Genomic DNA, 24,907 nt, shown 5'->3' on the forward strand with positions numbered 1-24,907 from the left:
GGGGGGCATACGGCCCAAACAAAGTAAGTGCGGGATCAACACACCGTTACCGAATTCGATTCAAGTATCATGGAAATAACATCTAACGTAGTGTGGCGATATGGCAAAGGACAATGTCTTCATACATGTCCAGTGCGGTAATCAGGTGTCGGATCGAACATAGTGGCACACACACGCTTACGGGGGGCATACGGCCCAAACAAAGTAAGTGTGGGATCAACACACCGTTACCGAATTCAATTCAAGTATTGTTAACACTACGGAGATAACATCTAACATAGTGTTTGAACAAAAGCTCAGTGTGGTATCATGATCCAGAGAACTGAGGGTCGTCCAGGTGCGAGGTCGAGAATGGTCCATCATGTTATTACGCCCAGACTGATGATTCACAAAATGCGACTAGCACTTCGAATATCAATCGTAACGTTACGGATTTCCACTCTCTTTTAACTCTTTCTTTATCAAACGTCCGACCAGAATTTTTGCTGTCAAACTGGACCCTTGACCTATTTTGACACTTAACTAAATTGTAAATAACGACAGTTATATCGAATCTAACATTGGGGAAACCCAATATTCTAGATACACCCGAGGACGTGTGATAGTCAGGATGGCCGTGTCGGAGATGAAAGGACACCGGGTCCCCCCCCGTTGAAATTATTTGGAAAAGCCTCAATACTGTAGCATTTACGAAATAACCCAGACACAGTCATTCGAAACTTGAGACAATGAGTTTAGGCTCGAGGCGACAACCGGTCGCCGAGCGTAGCCACGGTCACGGGATGAACGTTTCACCTAACAGAGATATAAAGTAACATAGCTTTCCTTTAAAGAATTGGCAGTACAGACACTTGACAATAATACATTCCAACAGCCCCGCAGCTCGCCACACACAGACCCCATTCTTTGGGCCAGATGATCGCCAGATGCCGATGCATCGTTTACAGTTTATGTTCAGATAACCTGAGGAACCGTTACAAATCTTAGGACTTAGTTAACTAAAGTCCTTCAGATTGACAAACAGTCTTTATTCTATCAGCCTGTAAATCTGTCACCTATTGCGGGAAGTTATGGGAAAGCCTGATTTGGTCACGTACGACGTTGCCTGCTAGGAACTCTCTCTCTAGGGCGGCTAGCATCCTTTTCTAACCGCCAACATAGAAATTGACCAATTAACAGCAGCGCCTATTTCCCTCACCCTCCGAGTGGAGGCTTTCTTTGACGAATCCGATGATCTCGTGCCCTTAGGCACACCCCGTCATAGTTTTCCTCTGCAGCGTCGTCGCGACGGAAAGTCATTCTTTTCTGGCAATCTGATTAGCTAAGAGTCAATCAAGCGTTCCTAGTATCGCGAGTAGTAAGTTGAGTCCGACTTAGACTTTGAAGCAAAGTATATTCGTTATCCCGTTGACCGTGGATTCGCTATATCGAACTTAGGGCCATTGTCATTAGCGTCCAGCTACCGCGTCCGTTTGTCAATCTTGTATCAGCCATACTTGTGTAATAAATATCTGTGCGACAACCATGAACAACACTGGTGAAGATTCATTATACGCCCCTAACGTCAACCCGACATATATATATATATGTCGGAGATGAAAGGACACCGGGTCCCCCCCGTTGGAATTATTTGGAAAAGCCTCAATACTGTAGCATCTACGAAATAACCCAGACACAGTCATTCGAAACTTGAGACAATGAGTTTAGGCTCGAGGCGACAACCGGTCGCCGAGCGTAGCCACGGTCACGGGATGAACATTCCACCTAACAGAGATATAAAGTAACATAGCTTTCCTTTAAAGAATTGGCAGTACAGACACTTGACAATAAGACATTCCAACAGCCCCGCAGCTCGCCACACACAGACCCCATTCTTTGGGCCAGATGATCGCCAGATGCCGATGCATCGTTTACAGTTTATGTTCAGATAACCTGAGGAACCGTTACAAATCTTAGGACTTAGTTAACTAAAGTCCTTCAGATTGACAAACAGTCTTTATTCTATCAGCCTGTAAATCTGTCGCCTATTGCGGGAAGTTATGGGAAAGCCTGATTTGGTCACGTACGACGTTACCTGCTAGGAACTCTCTCTCTAGGGCGGCTAGCATCCTTTTCTAACCGCCAACATAGAAATTGACCAATTAACAGCAGCGTCTATTTCCCTCACCCTCCGAGTGGAGGCTTTCTTTGACGAATCCGATGATCTCGTGCCCTTAGGCACACCCCATCATAGTTTTCCTCTGCAGCGTCGTCGCGACGGAAAGTCATTCTTTTCTGGTAACCTGATTAGCTAAGAGTCAATCAAGCGTTCCTAGTATCACGAGTAGTAAGTTGAGTCCGACTTAGACTTTGAAGCAAAGTATATTCGTTATCCCGTTGACCGTGGATTCGCTATATCGAACCTAGGGCCATTGTCATTAGCGTCCAGCTACCGCGTCCGATTGTCAATCTTGTATCAGCCATACTTGTGTAATAAATATCTGTGCGACAACCATGAACCACACTGGTGAAGATTCATTATACGCCCCTACCGTCAACCCGACATATATTAGACTGCACGTACTACAAGCTGCTACAAGTCAACAAGTTAACGATACACATATAGTGCCTTTTCAAAGCAGCAAAATTGTTCATTACATCAAGGTTATAAATTATAATGTTTTCTCTAAATATTGTATATATTAAAACGAACTAAGTAAATTATTCAATAAGTACTATAAAGAAAAAGAAGCTCTAAACAGGAAAGAACAACTTATCATTACTATAAAATTTGTAAGTACATTCCTCTGCTTTTTATATTTATATTCTTTTAGTTTTATCATGTTGGAAAGATTGGAATTTTGTTCCAAGCATGGTTTCAAGTTAATAAATTGTAGTACTCATATATAAAAAACACGTGTAAATTTGTACAAGAATAATATTAGTGCCTATATTATAAGAACTAATTTTAAAAATATCATTTCTGTAAATAATAAATGTAAGACAACTTGTATTTTAAAAAGGTAGTATTAACTATGTTATCGTTATGTTTTAATTTATTAGAGAATAAAATTGATAAAATAATATTCGTAATATATTAATTTTTTATGTGTAATATAAATAATAAATTTAGTTTTTATTTTTTCAGAATGCATATTTTATAGTTTATCCAAACCTAGGATACTATGAACCGTTTACTACTATTATTATTCTTCGTTAATTTTATAAATAATAGTATATCATGGGAGACTTTTATGAGGGGTCGAAGCAAATATGGTAATCTAGGTGCTCCAATTTTATCTGAAGATCATGAACTTCCAAGTGCTGAATGGTTTACACAGTTTCTAGATCACTTTGATCCAACTGATGCGCGTGTTTGGCAACAGGTAATAAGAATATATTAAATATTTCTTAATTTTTATTTTATAATATAAATCTTTTTATTATTTTTTCAGAGATATTTCGTAAACGTTAGGTTGGGGTTAGGTTGGAGAGCACTATAAGAAAGGTGGTCCAGTATTTTTGATGATAAGTGGTGAAGCTGCAGCAAATGCTAAATGGATGGCAGAAGGTCAATGGATCGAATATGCTAAGCAATTTGGGGCGCTATGTTTTCAAGTGGAACACCGCTTTTATGGACAAAGTCATCCTACTTCGTATGTAACATTGTTTATAAAATATATAATTGATACATTTTAAGTTATAATGTTACGTTTTTGTTATCTGCAGGGATCTCGGCGTGAAAAATTTAATGTATCTTTCATCGCAACAGGCACTTGCAGATTTGGCTTACTTTATAGAATTCATGAATATTAATTACAAGTTACCAGCTGGTACTAAATGGATTGCATTTGGAGGATCATATGCTGGATCATTAGCTGCTTGGTTGCGTAATAAATATCCTCATTTAGTACACGGGGCTGTTTCTGCTAGTGGTCCTTTATTAGCAGAAATTGATTTTCAGAGTAAATATAAGATACACTTAAATATAAAAAATATTTTATTTAAAACAGAAGTGTTTTATATTAATAATTATACTTTATAGAATACTTTGTTGTTGTTGAAAATGCCCTCAAAGAATATTCTGAAGCATGTGTAAATGCAATACTAGAAGCAAACAAACAATTTCATATAATGTTACATCGTCCTATCGGTCAACAAGGAATAGCTAAAAAATTTATGTAAGTAAAAGTAAAATTCTTCATTTACAAATCAAATATATCATTATTGAAAAATTATTTTTACTTATAGTTTATGTGATCCAATCAACGAACATACCAAACGTAATGATATTTCGAATTTGTATGAAACAATAGCAAGCATTTTTGCTGGTATTGTACAGTACAATAAAGACAATCGTAATAATTCCGCAATGGCTAATTTAACTATCGATAGTGCCTGCGATATATTAACGAACGAAACATTGGGTATTGCTATTGACAGACTTGCAATTTTGAGCACTAAAATATTACAGGCATCAGAAAAAAAGTGTTTGGATTATATGTATAATAAAATGATTCATAATCTTCGGAACATAACATGGGCTAGCGAAGAAGCAGAAGGGGGTAGTGTATTTTTTTACTTATACTATTGCTGTTTTAATTTTTATTTATTGTATTTTAAAATATATTTCTTGTAGGACGTCAATGGACGTACCAAACGTGTACAGAATTTGGATTCTTTCAAACTTCGACAGCACGCCCAAAATTATTTAGTGAAACTTTCCCAGTAGATTTCTTTGTACAACAATGCATTGATATATTTGGCCCAAGGTTTATTTAAAATTACGATAAATACATTTCTCAATTATGATAAATCATTAGCTATAAAATTATAACATTTCCGTATTCTAACAGGTACAATATTCATTTGCTGAATTCGGCAGTGAATAGAACAAATATTCTGTATGGAGGATTAGATTTAAAGACTACAAATGTAGTATTTGTACATGGATCAATTGATCCTTGGCATGTTTTGGGAATTACAAAATCAGCAAATCCGCAAATACCTGTCATTTATATTGATGGTGTGTACATATTAATTGAAATTTTTCATTTTTCGTGTAATACAAAAAATTTATTTATTATTATGACCATAGGTACTGCTCATTGTGCCAACATGTATCCTCCTTCCAAAAATGATCCACTTCAGTTGAAAGCTGCCAGAGTTGAGGTTGGACATTTAATAGATGAATGGCTGCATAATTAAATATGATATTTTTAACGCTGTGTGTGCTACATTTAACTACTTTATGATAAGTAGTTTTTTATTTTTTTAAACAAAAATGATGTATTAAAAGAATTAAATTTATCTTATTAACTTTTTGAACAATTTGTATTTTCCTTTATGAACTTCTGTGAAACAATTATGATACATAAATATTTTTAGTTGAAACAATTCGTGCATAACTAAGACTAAAACTAACTATGTACGTACATAACAAGTTACTGAAGATACACGAGTGTTCACCATTCTGTGTTTATGTTTAAACAACTAGAATGCATGTATAAATACAATTAAACAAGTTTGCCCATAATGGCACTATTACAATTTTTTGTAGATTACTGAAGTATTAAATAAATACATGTACAAACTTACTACGAATATCTTACGTCAGTCAATGAATAAATACATATCTATTAATTATATATGTTTTATTCTTGACAAGCATGAGAAAAGATGTTCAACTGGTTAAAATAATACTAAACACAAATAATTTATTAAGGTGTTTTAAAATCTGCAAAAACAGATCCGACATGAATTTGAATAAGTGCAAAGTGTCTTAAAATGAGCACCATAACTAAATGAATTTTGATTCTGATATGTATAGCGTCGGCCTTTCCTTAACGGTACCATCTTCGAATATCGTTTCGTTATGAGTTTGTTCGATTCCTTTAAGGCGAGGCCAAGGTGCCCATTACAGATATTGATCAACCGAGTATGCGTATGATTTTCATAAAATATTGTCAATCCTATTATAATCGAACATTCTTATAATAGTTTGTATCGAATTCGTTTAAAAATTATTAGAATTCGTTTGATCAGTAATTATACATATACATATATTACTTTCTCATTTTTTTGGCATATCCTTCGATCAACTCGTGATCCTCCTACATTCACGACTTTCATCTTTGACTTACGCTACTGCAGTATACGGTATTTACATTACGTAACAAGGTAGTCGTAAATAATTTACTGTAAAACAGAACAATAAATGTAGGATGAATTAGTTTTTCTATCTATGAATCACGCTTAAAAATTCTCCTACGCAACGTTTGAATTGTTCACCATGTTGTTTTAAGTTTCCATTTTAAATGGAGTTACAAATTATTTCATAAATGATATAGCAGAATACATGGATGGATGGTGATTTAATGCTAAAAAGAAGATGAAATATAAGAAAATTTATCCACATGAAACTTTATTTCTAAAAAAAATGATTTTAAATATTTGTCAAACGTTTGTTATGATATATATGCATTTGGTAATATTTTATTTTACTAATTTCTTCGTCAAATGACTACAAAATATTGTTCTAAGAATATTAGATATACATATACATATTTCTTGAAAAAATTTGGGACAAAGATTTATAATTCATGTTAAACATACATTCTTCTAAGTAAACTTTGAATTGTAAATGGAAAACAATATACATTTTTGATATTCTAACTTAGAATTAGCTGAATTACTAGAAACAGTTAGTTGAATTTTAAACACAAGATTTTATACATGTTTCAAAATGTATATGTGTAATTTAGATCTAGAATATTATAGAAAATGTCAACGATCCACCTCAAAAGATTTTGAGATAGATGTGCTTTTCTATAAAAAATAAAGTTATTTAGAAATTAAAATTGAAATTAAAGCAATGTATGAATTCATCAATTTTTTTCTTAAAGAATCAGATCAATATATAAAATTCACATACTACTGTATTGAAGAAATAAAAAAGAGATGTTCTTATATATAAAAATACACATACACAAGAAGTATTTCACTTATGTAAACAAATTTGTCTGTACAAATATTTTTAAATCCAAATATTACCAAATAAACATTCAATTAATTATATCTTTCACATTCAACAAATAATCAAAAATACATATGCTGAAATTAAAACTCTATATTGAAAGAAATTTACCTTACATTTTGTACGTATTTCCTAACATAAAGTCACCATCTTCCAGTGCGTCACCATTTATAAAATATGCATACAGCATAAAAAATACAACTTGCTCGTGATCTAATCGCGACTCGTCATAATAATCGATTCACCGAAAATCTCAAAAAAATAAGCGGTTCTAGGTAACCGATTTTATGTTTAGTATCTGTGATGAGACTGAGACTGCCTCCACTCGGGCGTAGAGTTACCGTGGTGATGATGATGATGATGATGATGGCGTTTCTTGTCAGAAATGCTGGCGTGCTTGTTAGACGGGTACGTGGCTACATCGCTCACAACTAATTCTGAACCATCTCTCTCGGTGTTGTTGCCACGGTAATTTTCTCGGTATCCTGGTTCATCCAGGGTCTCCTTGCGACGAAGAGGAGGATGATTGGTCTTATGACCGGCCGTCTCATGCAGATTTTCCCAAGCTTGACGGTAATATCGATTCAGTCCTCCTCGACTCTCAGAGGAACTGCTTCCAAAGCTGGCCACGGTATTGCAATCTGGAGATGCACGGTGTCGGTAATGCTTGCTGCTTCTACCGCGATTTCTGTGTGAATAGTTTAACAAATATTTATTATTATTTCAACTTCGAGACCTTTATGCATAATGATTTACTGGTAATATCTGTAGGTTGACAAAATGATAAGTTGTACAATTTTTCTATTTTATATAGAACATTAGTCGAATAAGACTATTGAATGGTAATTTGTTAAATTGATGTACAGAAGTAGTTTTCTAGAAAACTAATGTATAGAAGGTAACCTATAATTTGTAATATGTAAAATTTCACTAATAACATTAGTTGTATTGTGCAAGAGGGGCCAAGTAATATTTTATATTACTGTTTTATTTTTCTAACTTGAAAACAATACAATATTATTGTAGTGTTTAATTTATACACCTTGGATCTAAATTTATAGCATAAATGAAGTCAGGAGAGATTCTCTAGTTCAAAATAACACGAAAATAAAAAGATAAAATTGCGTCGAAGATTTCATTTTATAGAAAATCGTGTTTGGAAACTTATCACATAGGTATTCATGTATTTGATTGATTTTCGACTGGGTAGGAGTAAGGAATTGACAGGATGTTATTCTACATACGAAAATAAATTAAATTTTTTCGACCCGAAAATATAGAATAAGATTTATTCGCTTAGAGTTTAATTTTCAAGAAAATAAAATTTGAAAGTTTGTTGAATATGCGATTTCTTGACCGAATAGGATCAAACTTTATTTTCTTCAAAAGGAAGCTTCAAACGAAAAATTTCTATTTTACATTTTTATACGTAAAATAGTCTCTTGTCGATTATTTATTCCTGTATAGCTGGGAATGAAGCAAATATATATGTACTTGAAAAGTAACACATATACATTTTTTCGAAAATAAATGCTTCGATGTAATTTTGTTATTTGTTACGGCGGGCTAGACGGTCAGTGCGACGTACCTTTCGGTCTGACCGCCGACGCCTATCTCTCGTCAAACTGACCTGCAGTAACCTAAGGAACCACCATAAACCGAATCTTTTCAACTTAATTTCGATTCATACAAATATTATTCGGTTTATGGATGGTCATTTGAACAGTCATTAGGTTTATTGCACTCTCTTGCTAATTACGGGGAAAGCAGATGTGTCCCGCTAAATGGCGGGTTTTTCCCAAGACCAAGGCCACCCATGAGCCAAATATGCAGGAGACTTTCTCCTCGCATTATGTTTATTAACTTCGGCTATAACCAATGGGCATCGCGGATCGTGTGAACAACGAATCCGGGTCCTTGGTTCGGTAAGGGCACACCCAAACCGATCTTTCCCCCTAAATGGCATGAGATGAGTCAGTCAAGTACAATTCTAGCCACCGAGGCAGTAACTTCAATTCACGCCAACGAGACAGTCGATTCTTGGCGTCAACATACTTCGGACGGTTCTTGCACTCATTCGGCAAGCTAGTCTAATAGTTTCACACGATATCGGGATTCATCGCGTTAACCGGTATCAATTTCAACATATTTCTATATACGTTCCAAGCAAGTACAATTCTAGCCACCAGGCAGTAACTTCAATTCACGCCAACGAGATAGTCGATTCTTCGCGTTAACATACTTCGGACGGTTCTTGCACTCATTCGGCAAGCTAGTCTAATAGTTTCACACGATATCGGGATTCATCGCGTTAACCGGTATCAATTTCAACATATTTCTATATACGTTCCAAGTGTTGTGAAAAGTGCGAAATAAATAAAAATATATAACTGGAGACTACAGTTATTTCAATATAACCACCCCTATTATCGTAACTGAAATCAGGGGATTGCCCTGCTCGCGGTGTCGATTCGTAGATCGTAACGAGAATTTACGACTCCCGTTGACGCGCCTAACGGAGACGCGTCTCCCCGCGAAAGGAAGAATTAACATTATTTTTATTTTGAATTTAGAATCTCGCTGATTTCATTCGTTTTAGACCCATAGTGTATTTCTAATTAATAATTTATGATCTTCCTTCTTTCTTCTTAGGAACATATATATACAGTAAGCAAGATATATATGCGGTTTGTTGTATTATCGATTTGGCTTTCAGATATTTAGATTGTTCCTTATAGAAAATTCTTATTCAAATATTTCTGGTTTTTATTATAACACTTAAGTTGAGAAACTGAAGCCAAATCGATTGTTTCATTTTGTATTACGTATGTTTGTTTGGGAAACATAATTTAGCGAAGTGTAATTGAAGCAATTTGTAGTGAAATCATTAGCAATACCATCACCAATTTGAAGATGGAAGGAGCACCAAATAGTTAGATATAGATATATTAGGAGTTTATTATAATTTAAATCTCTTGTGATTTCTATTAAAATTATTTTACTATATATAGTGAGCCATTTTCTAGTAATCATCGCATTTTTCCTTCAGCATAGCTTATTGTACAACCAGAAACTTTATGAAACATTATCAAACTATGCTATTAAATAAATTTTAATATTCACAGATATAATTGTGAATACAGAGATAGTAAATTTTAATTTGTTGAGATTATACAAATATGTTTAGTTGTCAATTTAAAGTTCTATATTTACAGTAACTTCCAAAATTGTTGTAACACTCTTTAAAACTGAATAACTGCTTAAAAATAGGACCGCACGGTTTGAATATTTTTGATAAGTTAGGAGGATTGGTTTACTAGATGACGTATAAAAAAAGTTCTAAAAAAATTGCAATTGGTTGGAATCGTCAAGAAAAAAAGTAAGGATCGCATTTCCCAAAATTTTTTCTTGGAATTGTAATGAAACTTTAAACAACATTTCGAACATTTCTATCAGTTATACATGTACATATATGCCGAAAATTTTATTAAAATTGGTTGACGCGAAAACAAGCGACAGGCACCGAAAGACGTAAATTTCAGGCCATTTTCACCATCTTTAAACGTTTGCAGCTCATAGCAACGTTAACCGATTTCGATGAAATTTTCAGCATGTATGTAACTGATATAAATGTCTAAAATGTATCGTTTCAATTTTCATTACAAGCTCAGACAAAGAAGTTGCGGAAAATATAATGTTTACTTTCTTTCTTGGCGATTCCGACCAGTTGTAGTTTTTTCAAAAAATTTTTTTATACTTGATCTAGTAAAATAATCTTCCTAATTTCTAAAAAAAATCCAAATCATTTGGTCCAATTTTAAAAAGGTTATTCAGTCTCAATGGGTATGGTAATTTTGAATGTCGCTGGAATTTTATACATTCAGTTTTATCGTATTCAGTCATAATTATATCATGCTATTATTTCTTATTATTTAAGCCTATAAATATCAGTTAATTAAAGTTATCTGACAATTTAATGATGCTCCACGTTTTTAACCCGAAGTAATAGAAGAGTTATAACAAATATAACAACAGGAAGTATTTTTACGACCAATGAAATATCGAAATACAAATAATTAAATGAAAGTTCGAAAACAGTTGAATATGTGCATTAGTACTAAATTATTGAAACAATTCACATGTATTGAACAGAGGGAACATAGTGGAAAATAAAATATGGAATTACAGCGACATTTCAAGTTGAAAAGTTAAAACCTTAGAATTAGGTATTAATACACTAACAAAATATATAATCTAACTTAAATGTAACGACAAATTCTATTTAAAATTAAATTAAAAACAAAAAAGGAAACAAAAGATATATATTTCTATATTGCATAAATTGACATATAGTGGAAATATCTAGTTTGTGCAAACCTATAACATAAACCAGCAAACAAGTAGAAACATCCAGTTTGCTCAAGTCCGTATAATTGACGAATGGAGTCAATAGGTTGATCACGTGCCGGTTTATTTGATTTAAACATTGATATTATCGAATCGAAACTATCTCTTGAACGCCCTTGTTCAAAAGTGTTAGGACATCTCGTATTTTTAATAAAATGTTGGTATTTGTTATAGATCATGAATTTTCAATTACAAGCCTGTTTTAATAAAATCATTATGTATATTAGTAGTGTATAATTTCTTCACTGTACAAATACTATTTCTTGATGTCTTTATTATATATTTAATTTTTTCCAATTTTGAGCTAATATAATAACTGTTTTATGACTTTTGAGCGATGGTGTATAACGTCCCTCGACAACAAGATTTGAACGTTAAAGAGTTAATAAAAAATCAGTGCGAATATCAGTTTAGAACAACTTTTCATGCGAATTGAGTTATGTTTAACAGTCAACAAAATATTATTATATTTCTTCCGCTAATTACTCGTTTATTTGCGATTACTTCGTCTTATTAAGCTATCTAGCAATTACTTTTCCTTTATTTATTTAAATCACGAACCATTATTAATCGATGGGCAAGTTATCTTAATTCAGAGACAAATAATTTTCAGAAACTGAGCAAATTTTTTCATAGAACACTTCATCCCATCAAACTCTAAACTTCTCACTATACGTATATTCTTCCCTTAAATCGAATCTCTTCCATTAACGAAAAGGATAGTGCCCAATCCTATTTAAACGATGTGCTAAGAGAACAGTACACATAGATGAAGCTACTTGGGGGGAAGAAAGTGCGTGAACGCTGCATTGACCTGTGTGCGTCCGGAAGAAGAGGAGAAGCTTTAAAAATACGTGGTAATCGTGGTGAGCGGTGGTGAACGAGCTATCGCTATATATGGGTGCTCATTATAAACGTTGCTCGTTTACCTTGACTAGTAATCACTCGCGAGGGTGGCGCATGGCGGTTGTAGTGGTACGTGGTGATGGTTGATGTAGTGGTGGGCGGTGGTTGCGTGGAGGGTGAAGGCGATAATGGTGGACTATATATGTATATATATAGACTATATAGGAAGTAATTGTTTGATAATCTTAAAGGACAGGGTTGGAAAGGTATCCAGCGCGATGGGCCGCCGAGAGGCCGAAGGAATAAGGATGATCGGTGCCGCGGCGAGCCGTCAAGTCGCGGCGCCCCAGGTGCTGGTCGGGGAAGGGCAGCGCCAGTAGCGTATACCAACGCGAGGGCATCCCGGTGTCACCCCTTCCAAGGCCACCACTACCGCCACCCCTCAACGCACCAATCCCGCCAAGCCCCCTGCGACGCCTTCCTCTGACGCTGCCACTGCCGCTAGCCACCGCAACGCAAATGGGCTCAGTGTTAATTGTTATTTCTTGATCGTTACCTAGTTTCCTCCGATCAATCTTTTCCTTTTTTTTTCTTTTTTTTTTCTTTTATTTTTTCCACTTTTTAAAATTATTTCTTTTTTTGCGGACGTTACTATTTCTTTTTTAACCCTTTGCGATCTTATTCAGCCGAGATATGGGCACCGTGCTAGTTGGAATTAATTTTCATTGAACAGATACTGGTAATTAAATTGCAAATTCGAGGGCGTAAAAATTTATAGAATGTGCGAAATAATGTGCGAAAATATATAAAAAATAATCCAAATACTGTGCTCATTATAACACTTAATAGATGAAACAAATATCTGTCTTGATTTTATTTCTTTTTAATTATATTGATATATGTAAAAAATATATGCAAAATATGCATTTGCATAAAAATTCGCAGTTTACTGTATATATATATGTATTATATCATTCAGTTTTCTTTTTGCATTTGGAGCATTTTGGAGCATCCTTTGTCAAATAATTCAAGATAAGAAAATATTTAATTGTATTAATTTGCAGAATCCTATTAGGGTGTATCTTCGAAATGAAATATGTTGTCAATATGAAAAGTTAATATTATTATACAATTAGAACGGTTCTTTTTCTTTTTGGTAGCTGAGAATAAACATACGACCACAAAGGGTTAATGCTGATATTTTTTCTCTTCCCTTGAATGATTGTTTTATTATGATTGTTTGGATTAACCCTTTCGTTGCTGAGATAATTTTTAAATGTAAATCTTCATCTGTTAATGTATGTAATAATTGAATCTTCATGGCAAATATATTGTTAAAGAAAAGTGAGTATTTTAGACACTATATACACTGCGTCCCATAACTATAAAACCATTCTAAACTCTTCAATTCTTATACAAATAAATTAGAATTATATTCGAAAGTTCAAAATCGAACAATTAAGCTTATTGAAATATGACATTATGACGAAATATAAAAATTATAATATGACACATAAAAATTGAAAGTTTTTGGATGGTTTTATAATTATGAAACGCAGTGTATAAATGGATTTGTTAACTTTTTAAATTATACAATGTAAATATTGAGGTAAATGTTATATTATACTTTAAAATTTGTAATTTTCGATGTTATAGTTAATTATAATTTTTTTATATGTATATCGTGTAGGTAAATAGGTAATTAACAGCAATGAAAGGATTAGTTTGAATGTCCCATGTAGACAAGTTTGTCTAATTTTAAATTTCTAACCCTTTCGTCACGGAAAATAATCTACAATAATTTGTTCTCTTGAGAAAAAAAGAATATCGTACGCAATCTCATTAATAAATTATCTTCGATGTAATGAAAGATGCAGAGAACTTTTTAAATTATTATGCTTTTTGAAAAGAATAGATCATGTTAGTAATATCAATTTTAAAGAATTGTAATGAATATAATTAGAAACATGTATGGTTTGATTAACAAACATGGACTTTCAATTTAGAAAGTGTTAATCACCTTCGAAAGGGTCGATCATTTTGCCGTTTCTTATAATTGTATTCTCTTATAACAAAAATTTACAAAAATCTTGTTCTACATTTTCTAACGCAAAAATCATATGTACGTCTTATGTCAATTTTTTAATCAAACAAAATAATTCATGTTTTGATAAAAGATGCAATAGAACCTCTCATTTGAATTTCTGTTAAGAATTCGTGTTAAATCATTCTATAAGGTACGTAATTTTTTTATAACGCATTTTTTGCTCTTTTTCTTTCCTTTTTTTTTTTCAAAACCAGATTACTTTACACGAATTCAATGGTAATATAATGTTGTATATTATAATGTTATGCAGATTCGAAATTTCAATGATTTCAATGTCTATAAAAACTAACGTTTGGATTAAAACTGCATTCAAAAAGAAATTGCGATTCCTATGTTTCTAAAATGTATGAAACTAAGAGAACAAATATATTGCGTTTCCATGAATTCAAAAATTTCCAATCTTTCGAATAACAAAGATTCTACAATATTTCTTTTATCAACCAAAACCTGGAGCGTAGTTCGTTGTAAACTTTTAATCTGCATCCAAAATAATTCACAATGCACATCGTAAAAGCGTATTTTAGATATAGATGGAAATTTTCCAGAAGATATCTTGGTCTAGTAACGTTGTATTTTTTCACTTAAAATGTAATGTTTTACAGCATGCTGCATAGAAACAACATTTATAATATTACCAGTCGACAATATTAAAAACAAAAATATAATCGAAATTAAGAGGGCTCGGAGGTTATTGATTCTTACACGTTTTCTTCTGCAAAGACTGTTTACGTAACAACTCTTTGTTACACTAATTACAACACCCGGAATGAATTACAAATTACAATATTTCGAGGGAGCTACGAAACGCGAGTTTAGATAAGAAGAAAATAGGCAAGAAGACAGATGAAAGAATAAAGAAAGTTTAAACAAATGTAGAGTAAGCGATACAATATATACACGTAGGGTCAAAGAGCGAATGTATTGTATGTATATAGAAGCTATAGTTATGCATAGTCTGTCCAAGAAATAATGCCTGTTAGAGAAGTCGAAGGCAATACAATTTTTAAATTGCAGATAACAAGAGAATCAGATGATTACCAATATAACATGTTTCATGACACAAGAATCTAAAAGTCAAAATGGGAACAATGTAACATGCATCTACGCTACGTATATTTGAATATTTACGGTAATTGATAGTCAGTCAATGGTAAGGACGAGAAAACCAGTCTTTTAAATAAGTAGGTTGCCATCGAGCCATTAGAGAATTAGTAAGAAATTTCCTCCTTCTAATAGAGTAATACGATAAAAGGAAGTAGTATATGTATAAGAGTAATTTTATTGGCTTCCACCATTTATATCTTAAGATTTCTATTCATTTGAAGTGATACGAAATTTGTTTAATTCCCATAACTGATAGTATGTGAAAATATCAGGATATTTCTAATTTTAGGAAGTTTAATTTAAAGTAGAGATATTAGAAATTGAACGAAATTAAACAAATCCCAAAGATTAAAACAAATGTATTTTGCCACGAAATAAACTTTTTCAGTATCAGTATCAGTAAAAGTTTCAAATCAAGTTCTTTTTTTTTCCATTTAATTTTCCAATTAATGCAATGAAAAATATTTAAATTTCTTTCCTAATTTTGAAATTCAACGATTAGAAATTGAATGTTAATCTCTATCAAACATTCATATTTCCATTTAAACACACGCAAATTATTTCGTTTCAAAATATAGAATTGAAATTACCTATGAAATATATGAAAAATATTATTTAATTAATTTAATTAATTATCCTTACTCGTAATAAAATAATCCTCAAATTGCTCCCAGCAACGAATGAGAAACGAATAAACAACGCGCTAGAAAACGAGCAAAACGTAACAAACAAATAAAAACAAAGATGAATATAATCTGACATCACAAAACAGGCGTTACTTTTGGTGCAACCAAATCACAGAAATCAAAAGAACCGACAACAACTCGATAATGCCATCATTCTACACGCGATTCGCGGATTTAGGTGAGTGATTTGCTTTTACCTGCGTATGAGTATTACAACGGTGGTGATTACAGCAGCAAGGAATACGAAACCACCGAAGACACCCAAGGCGATCACCGCGCCTAGATTTAATTTTGCTTGATGAGTGTTACTCGACTGGTCGGCGTTGTCCACCCTGAAAGGTCCAGAAGGTTCAGGAACACCAGTTCCAATGCCAGCCTGAGCATTGTCCACTCCACTGCCAGAAATTTCATTGTCCTGAGGATGATCGTTGGTGTCGTCGTTCAAAGGTGGCGACGGAGGCGGTGCTGGTCTCTGAAGACCAATATTTGGTTTCCTTGCTATGGTTTCCCGAACCGTCGCGGGTAATTCGGCGGTGCTAGCCACTCTTCGTGGTGGCACAGAGGTGGTTGTGGTTGTGGTCGTCGAGATTGTTGTGGTTCGAACTCGAGGTGGTAGGAATGTGTGTCGGGTTCTGCTGGTTCTTCGTTGGTCGCACGGTTGTTCGGGAAGACACAGTCACGGTGGTACGTGGTTCTTCTGTAATAAAGGAATTTTGGAGACGTTGATTCTCTTGTAATTCTAATCATTCACATAGGTTCTGTTAAAGAAAATTTAATGATTATTATTATTATGTATTCACATAATCCCTTAGGAATATATAGATTCCCAGTTTCCAATCATATGTAAAATTTCTTTTATCCCAAGTTATCTTAGACCTCCTGTATTGGTTTAAGTGAAAAGAGCCTTTTTGTAATTCTAATTATGATATATTAGCGTATTAATATAGTTTTAAATTGATAACGAAAAAATTGAGTACATTTTTGATTGAATTTTGTAGAGTAAGAGGTCAAGAGTCCTTAAGAGGTCAATACGACAAAAGATTATTGTTTGCGATTTCAACAAAAAATTAAATGTAAATGATAATCTACATATATCGTTATTGAAATTACTGAAATTAATTATTGCAATTATTGCAACTACAGTTATTGCAGATATATTATAATACAGATTTCATACGTATTATATGTGATTTAGTTTAAAATAATATTTTAATATATAAGCATTTATATTATATTAATAGTATATGTATTATACTATTTTTATACACACACACGCACGGACACACACATATAACAGTCAGGTACAGAAGGTACACAATAGTTAAGTAGAATTTGGTTGAAAACAATACTGTTGTAAATCAGAATTCATTTTGAAATTTATATATGTATATATTAAAACAATTATGAATTACTTATTAATTCTTTGAGTTGCTACGCGCATAACAGTTATATGCATAAATGAATTTAAGTTCCAAGTATAAAATAAATATCTCATGAATTGGATTGAAAAACAACCTTTGAATATTCTCATATTATATCATTTACATTAATAAAGATTCAATAATTAATTATGAAATTAAATTATCCTCGTATTTGAAGATTGCAAACACTATCACGAAAAATGACTTGCTTCTCTTTCTAAAGAAATAATTAAATTTGTATTTATTCCATAAAAATAATTAAATCACATACCCGTACAAGTGGGTGCGACATGATCATATAAGCCAGTAGGCAAGCATAATATTTGTCGGAAGCCAGAAAGTCTATAACCCTTCTCGCAAGTGTATGCAACGATACTGCCTACGAGAAGACTTCGACTGAAGTTCGTTTTCGATGGTACTGTCTCGGTCTCGTCGACTTCATCGATTTGAATATAACTATGTGGAACAGGAGCAGGAGGATCGCACAGAATTGGCTCGCAACGTGGTGGCGGTCCGTTCCAGCGCTCATCGATATCGCATGTCAGTCTTGCACGACCTGTAATCGGAACAAATTGTTTCTTCTGCAAATTACTAATCCATTATAATTTATTAATAAGCTGTAAACAATGTCTATGTAGCGTTAAACTAAAAATGAAAAGTCTATTTATATAAGTTATACATATCCTTCTATATTATTTTTTATAAAACCGTTTTATAAAATTGTTTTATACAACATTTTGGCTTTATTACTACTATATCGGAGTTTCATTAATAAATATTGTAGCATTTAATGTCTCATAAAAATCGAAAATATTTTGTTTTAATCTCAAATTAGAAATCTTAGAGAGAAAGTATAAAAATCTGATCATAATATATTATTATAATGTATCGATGAGTATCTTGGAAAATGTACATGCGTACATATTTATATTTATATCTGCTTAAACTGAATGTACTCCATGATTTTCTTTTTACTTTTATCGCTTACGGTCGCATGAAACGCTTGTGTAGATGATTCGCAACATGGGGAGAAAAAAAGGAAAAGATTCATTGCATTACGTTATTACACTATTTATTCATTTTCATGAATAAACACTACACAGTGCAACTGACACAGGAATTTGTCAGTTGTGCAACATAAAAATTCTCATATTAAAATCATGCACGCATTCAAAGCTTATCTTCAATCAGATTAATTTCAATCTCTACCATAAATCTCTAAAAATGATAAACCAATTTAAACGATTCTAGAATCAGGAACAAAATCAAGCCACAACGAGAGGATCAATAAACAATCAGAAAGATGATGTCATCAGGATCCAACACCAACTAATATTCTTACCAATTTCCTTCAAAATGCTCGTTGGCGAAGCGTTTCAACACAGGTATCAAACGATATTACATCAGTCATCTCGTATCCTTCATCGCAGGAATAAAGCACCTGACTGAGATAACTAACGGTATTGTTGATAAGTGTGTAACCTCCGTGTTTTATGTTCGCTGGATAACCGCACTCGATGCCTGAAACGAGCAGAATGTTGAATTTAACATCGATAGGACGATCGTGTATGGTTCACCGAGTGGCCTCTGTGTCTAATTCTTGCTCTCTTACTTTTGCACACCGGTGGAAACTCGTTGTAGAAGCCAGTATCGAGGCATGTACGAGTCGACGGTCCTATAAGAAGGCTGCCGGCGTTACAAGTGTAATCCACCGTCGCGCCAACTTCATATGCATTTCCGGAATTCCGATCTGTTGTTGTGGTCACCGTCATCGTGGAATTCGGAGGCTGTTCTGGTCGACCACACGCTCGTGGTTCTAAGAGCAAACAAAGAATTCCTTGGTTTTACTTGTTGTCTCACATTGTTTGACCAAGTATGGAATAGTATCTATCTAATATAGAATAGAGACATTTGTAAAAATCCGATAAATAAATTGTACGAATCGAATCTGACAGGTGACTTATCTGTGAAACGTCATGAGGCTCTCTCACTGCCTCACTTGGCACCGTTTATTTTTCCAATAACTTCTCTCGCGATACTCTGACGGAGAAAAATAGCGCGGACATTGTGCACATGACGAACGTATTGGTCGAGAGTTTGATACTTGGGTATGTAATTTTTTAAAAATTTTATAAGCAAAGTAGCTTCTTAATTAATAAGGAGAATAATTAATAAAAAGAATACTCTTTGTTTGTTTTCCATGAAAATATTGTACCTGATGTTAAGCTTCCAGTAGTTGAGTACCTGTTTCTTATTAGATATAATTTATGCGTTTTTAAATGTTAGTTCAATACTGAAGATTGCTCGTAACGTTAGGAATATGGGACTGCTCTTAAATTGAGTGTAAATGTATGATTGAATACCTACAAAAATCTTGTATTTTATGTGACTGATTTTATATGAGTAACGTTTAAAAAACAAGATGATATTCCATACATTTGCTTACTTTTCTCTATCTTTTTCTATCTATCTTTTTCAGAAGAGAGAGATAAGAACTTCATTTTTTATACATAAGCTTTTCAGCAACCATATTGATCAATTCCATAAATTCTAAAATACAACAAGTTGATGATGATATAAACATTATTTTTTAAATCTACTATCACAGAATTTACTATCATTAGTGTCATCATTTTGCGATAAATGAACTGATGGAAGGAAATCATTCGTGTCTTGAGAGTTGAACGTTAATCGTGTACTTGTGTAATGAAATTACGAAATGAACAATAAGCCAAGTTGTTCAGTTTAGCTTTTGAGAGGCTCGCATAATATTTTTCACCCTTTATTTAATATCTTTCTATTCTTTACGCGTTGCTAAAAAAAGTAAACGGATTGACTATATTATCGCACCAATCAAGTAAATAAAAGCGGAGAAGTTCTATAAACCTAACATATCAACATGCTATTCGTACGATATCATGATGTATTCTAAAAATTGATCTCGAATGGTAATTAAAAAACAATGTACAAACACAAGAAGCGAATATAAAAGACAAAGTGATATGAGAAAAGGTCCTCTAATTGTTTTGTGCAATGTGTCATCATGTACGTATTAAGATATCTATGAAGAATTAAGTATATATATATATATATTTCTATAGTAATGAAGATGACATTTATATAGATGACATTTGATAGTAATTCGATAGTAATGAGAAAATACTTGTTACTCACGGTGTTGACAGATGAAATTTAATCGAGCTGTGCAAGGGGTATCAGACCAAAGCCATCCTCTACTACCATCATATCGGGCGCAGTCTTCTTCGCTGCCTTGAGGTAGACTCCAGAAAGAAACAGAAACTTCGTCGCCGCTTCCTGTCCACCTCCAAATCGTACGATCCTTTTGATCTCTTACTGCACCCATCCAATATTGACTCGAAGTATCACTCCTTAATAAAGATAAGGTATATCTTTTTAGAAATGCTTGTTGAAAACACACTTATTACACAATGAACATTGAACATTTTTTCGTTTATGATAATAACTCTCTTTATGGTAATTTACCTTTCGCTTAAACTATTTCTATAATAATTTATTAAATTATCTATGTATCAGAATCTAAGATTCTAATCTAATTATTTGTATTTGTTATTGCTCGTATTTAACTGCTACATATTGATTAAAATTTATTTAATATTTTACAAGAGATGTATTTTTGAATTCTATATAAAAGAAGAAGAATAGAAACGAAAGTTTTCACTCTAATATTATTTGTATTTATGAGTACAAGTTATCCTATTTTTATACTCGCCACTGTAAACAATTTACGTCAGAAGGTAGGTTTAGTTTATTTCATGGTAGTAATAGAAGTAATTTCAAATTACAAGGTACAAATGGTACAATAGGAAAATTGACTTGTTTTGAAGCTAAAGTGTTTATTTTAAAATTTTATTACTACCGTATAGAATAATATCTGTACCTTTCCTGTAGCATTTTTATTAACTATTAAATATGAAAATAACAGTTTGATGAAAGTTGCTATTAGTATTAGATATAATAAATTGTCTATTGTAACGAACTAGATAGATCAGTCTGATTTTGATTAAATTGAACTAGTTATATGTTACAGAAAAGAGTTGAAAGTAGATAGCGAAGCGTAGAGGTGGACAATTAATGAATTCGGTACCTGTGCCTCCTCCATAGTTCCCACGAAATAAACCCTTGTAACGCAGGATTACTTTCATCCACTAAAGTACCACCTTGTGCACGACAGAATGCCAATGCTTCTCGGAATATCATCGGTTGGCGATTGTAGAATATGTAACATTTTCCATTGTAGGTTGCTGTCGAACCTGGTGGCTGATCTCTAAATTGTGGACACCTCTCGATGGGAAGAGCCTATATAAAAAAGTAATCACGTTTCTTTAAATTATAAAAAGGAAAAACCTTACATAAAGAAGAATATACACATAAGAAAAGAATAATCGGTGTAAAAGTCAGTATAAAAACCCTAAAACTCAAGTTTTTCTAATAACCCTGGTACATTTTAATTAGTAGAAAGTGTTAAAATACTGATTATATCTACAAAATGAATTACATTATCAAAATATATATAAGAAATGATAAATAAGGTATATATAAAGAGTCTTTTGAAATGTGATATTTTTTAAAACTTGATTATCCATTTTTAACAATTGAAATTCACATTAATTAGTCCCTTCTGTAGTAAACATAATTCACATTCATGGATTCAAAATTTATGAAGGTAACTAAGGGGAAGTTTCGTGAAAGTTTATATTTTTATAAACACAATTTAAAAAATTGAACTTACGTGGAGATTTGTTGCACCTGCTAAATATTATAACAAGCATTATACGTAGTTTTTGTATATCTTTTGCATATTATATATATTGTATAGATTATATAACTTACAACAAAGCTATTTATGATACTTGGATAATTTTATTTGTTTGAAACAGGTAGAGCAAATTGATCGTACCTGATCAGTGTACACGAAGGACTCGCACAATGAAAGTTGCACTGGAACTAGTGCCGGTGTATTTGCTTCCAAGTGTACGGAAACGAAAATTCCAGGCATAGGCGGATTACAGGGTAAAAAAAGAGGTTGCCCTTCTTCGAGGGGATCGGTGAAACGATTGCAAATTGGATTCGTTCCCAAGTCCGGCCGATTGTTTCCCACACGAACAACAATTGTTCCGGGTATACCATCACCTGCAATCAGAGAACGTGTGAAAAATTTGAACTTGATATCTTTCGAGTGATAGAAAGTGATTCAGAAATTGTATTTCTCGACAATTTAAAAGCACCGTTATTTGTGTATAATAATATCTTCAGTGAGTTATTGATATTTGATTTAATGCATACATACGTGTATAAAATCAGTATATATATAAAAGATCAAGTTTTTCATTGAAATATCAGCTTTTTCGAAAATGTAGATTAGCGGAACTTTTTTATTAATGCACTTTGCATACTTTTAGACTTATTTTATGTATTACTTTTATTGTTATTTAAGTAATTTTTTTAACATTGTTATAGAAATTGATGTATTTTTTCAGTCACTTGGGTAATAATGTTAAATTATTAATTTATTTGTATGCTCGATTATTGCTAATTAAAAGTACCTAAATTTAATATCTGTGAGTGTGGTAATCGTAATTAAATACGAATATTGTAATTACTAACGAAAGAGAAAGTGATTTGAGAAGCAAAAAATATGACGATAGCTATATATTAATATATTAGTATCCTATCAGTATTTTAATTCAATTTAAATAAAACGCCCGATTTCCTTTTCTTGTAAATATTAGTATTCCTATATTAGTATTCCATTAAAACACAGTTTTTTATTACAGTGATTTAAAATCATAAATTGGCAAAATCGTTAGATAGAGTCTAATGCCCTCAAATTGAAACTTCCATAATACGAAGAACAATTATTTCCACCGACGAGACAAATTTGCCTTTATCTAAATGTGGAAGAAAATGATCTCATGAAATTTCAAGTTTTGAAACAACTACATTGTAGTAATACACGATACAACAAATAAAAGACTAGAATCGACAAGAACGAATATACAGAAAATAACCCTCTTTATTTCTATCGATAAACTCGATTCTACTCACAAGCTTCCATCGATCAAAGACGGAAGAAGAATACCCTGGTATTAAGATAATAAAATGTGTTATATTACATTACTGAAGAGGATACTTCAGAAACAATCTAGTAGAATGCAGTTCGCATCGATCTAGGCTTTCACTGGCGTCTCAAATTGCTATCCTGTCGCGGCAATTGCATTTGAACGGATAAAATCATCTGCAATAATCCGCTGCTAGGTAAGGACTACATCTTCCGACCTGGAAAACATTTCAGGTGTGACCAGATGGTCAAGTCGTCGCCGAGTTCATAGCCACCACCAACTCCAATTACATGCTTTCCACGCTTTGTCCCTTGTAATCGTCTTCGAAATGGCGACAATTTCTCGTTTACATAAAAAAGTATCCAGCCGGAGAAATTTCTCGAGTCATTCTGCGATATTAGAAATCGCGTTTCTAACGATGCATCGTTGCAGCGATAGTTTAGTTTCCGCTTCTTTGAATTTGTTTAATATATATTTATTTACATGTTTATGTGCTCATTTATTTATGTGTTAGTATAATTGGGTATTTATGAAATAATATAATTATTTTTATTTATTTATAATTATATATAATATTCTTAATATTAATAATCATTTGAATTAATTTGTATAGTATATTAAATAGCGTTGAAATTAGGGTCCTTACACACGTATGTCACTTATTTTTGAAGACGATTGCTGAATTTAGTGTGAATCAGATAAAATGTAATGTAATAAAAATAAGAAAATTTGTTCTGAAATCTTTCTCGAACTTTATGAATATAAATTTATATTTATATTATCTGCTAAATATTTTACTTGTATTTTTATTTTGTTCCTGATTTATTTGTATACAGGTTGCGACTAAAGTATTTTACAGGTGAGCAGTATCTATCTACAGCAGTAAAAATCTACAATATGGCACATTCGAAAAATACACGTCCACATACAAAAATTTACGCGAAAGTGGATTAACATTTAGAAAAATTATCTGAATAATTCATATTACATATATAATTACATATATAAATGATTGCTTGGAGAATTTTGTTTTTAAAATTTTTGGATCCTTATTCGACAATATGAGATTTAAAGGAAATTTATTCTTGTATCTTCTGGTTTTTAAGATGTTTTGCATGTTATTAATAAAAAAAATATGTATCAAACATTTTTTCGCGGACGATCTCTCATACTTTTATTAAAATAAACGGGTGCGTTAAGGTGCTGAATCCGTAAAACTG

At 32.6% G+C, this 24,907-nt stretch overlaps 1 protein-coding gene and 1 pseudogene across 1 annotated transcript; one reads left to right on the forward strand and one right to left on the reverse strand.

Annotated features, from left to right (window-relative positions):
- The first annotated feature begins 2,866 nt into the window (after positions 1–2,866).
- LOC132915952 (putative serine protease K12H4.7) lies at positions 2,867–5,625 on the forward strand. Its single transcript, XM_060975714.1, has 9 exons — positions 2,867–3,002; positions 3,128–3,365; positions 3,435–3,635; positions 3,709–3,944; positions 4,025–4,160; positions 4,231–4,544; positions 4,619–4,751; positions 4,836–5,005; positions 5,078–5,625. The coding sequence occupies exons 3-9, from the start codon at positions 3,505–3,507 to the stop codon at positions 5,185–5,187; spliced, it is 1,230 nt and encodes a 409-aa protein (XP_060831697.1). The 5' UTR covers positions 2,867–3,002; positions 3,128–3,365; positions 3,435–3,504; the 3' UTR covers positions 5,188–5,625.
- A 1,605-nt stretch (positions 5,626–7,230) lies between these two features.
- Positions 7,231–23,683, reverse strand: LOC132915945 (uncharacterized; annotated as a pseudogene).
- Positions 23,684–24,907: the final 1,224 nt, after the last annotated feature.

The sequence above is a fragment of the Bombus pascuorum genome, unplaced genomic scaffold (genome assembly GCF_905332965.1).
Source record: "Bombus pascuorum unplaced genomic scaffold, iyBomPasc1.1, whole genome shotgun sequence".
Classification (NCBI taxonomy): domain Eukaryota; kingdom Metazoa; phylum Arthropoda; class Insecta; order Hymenoptera; family Apidae; genus Bombus; species Bombus pascuorum.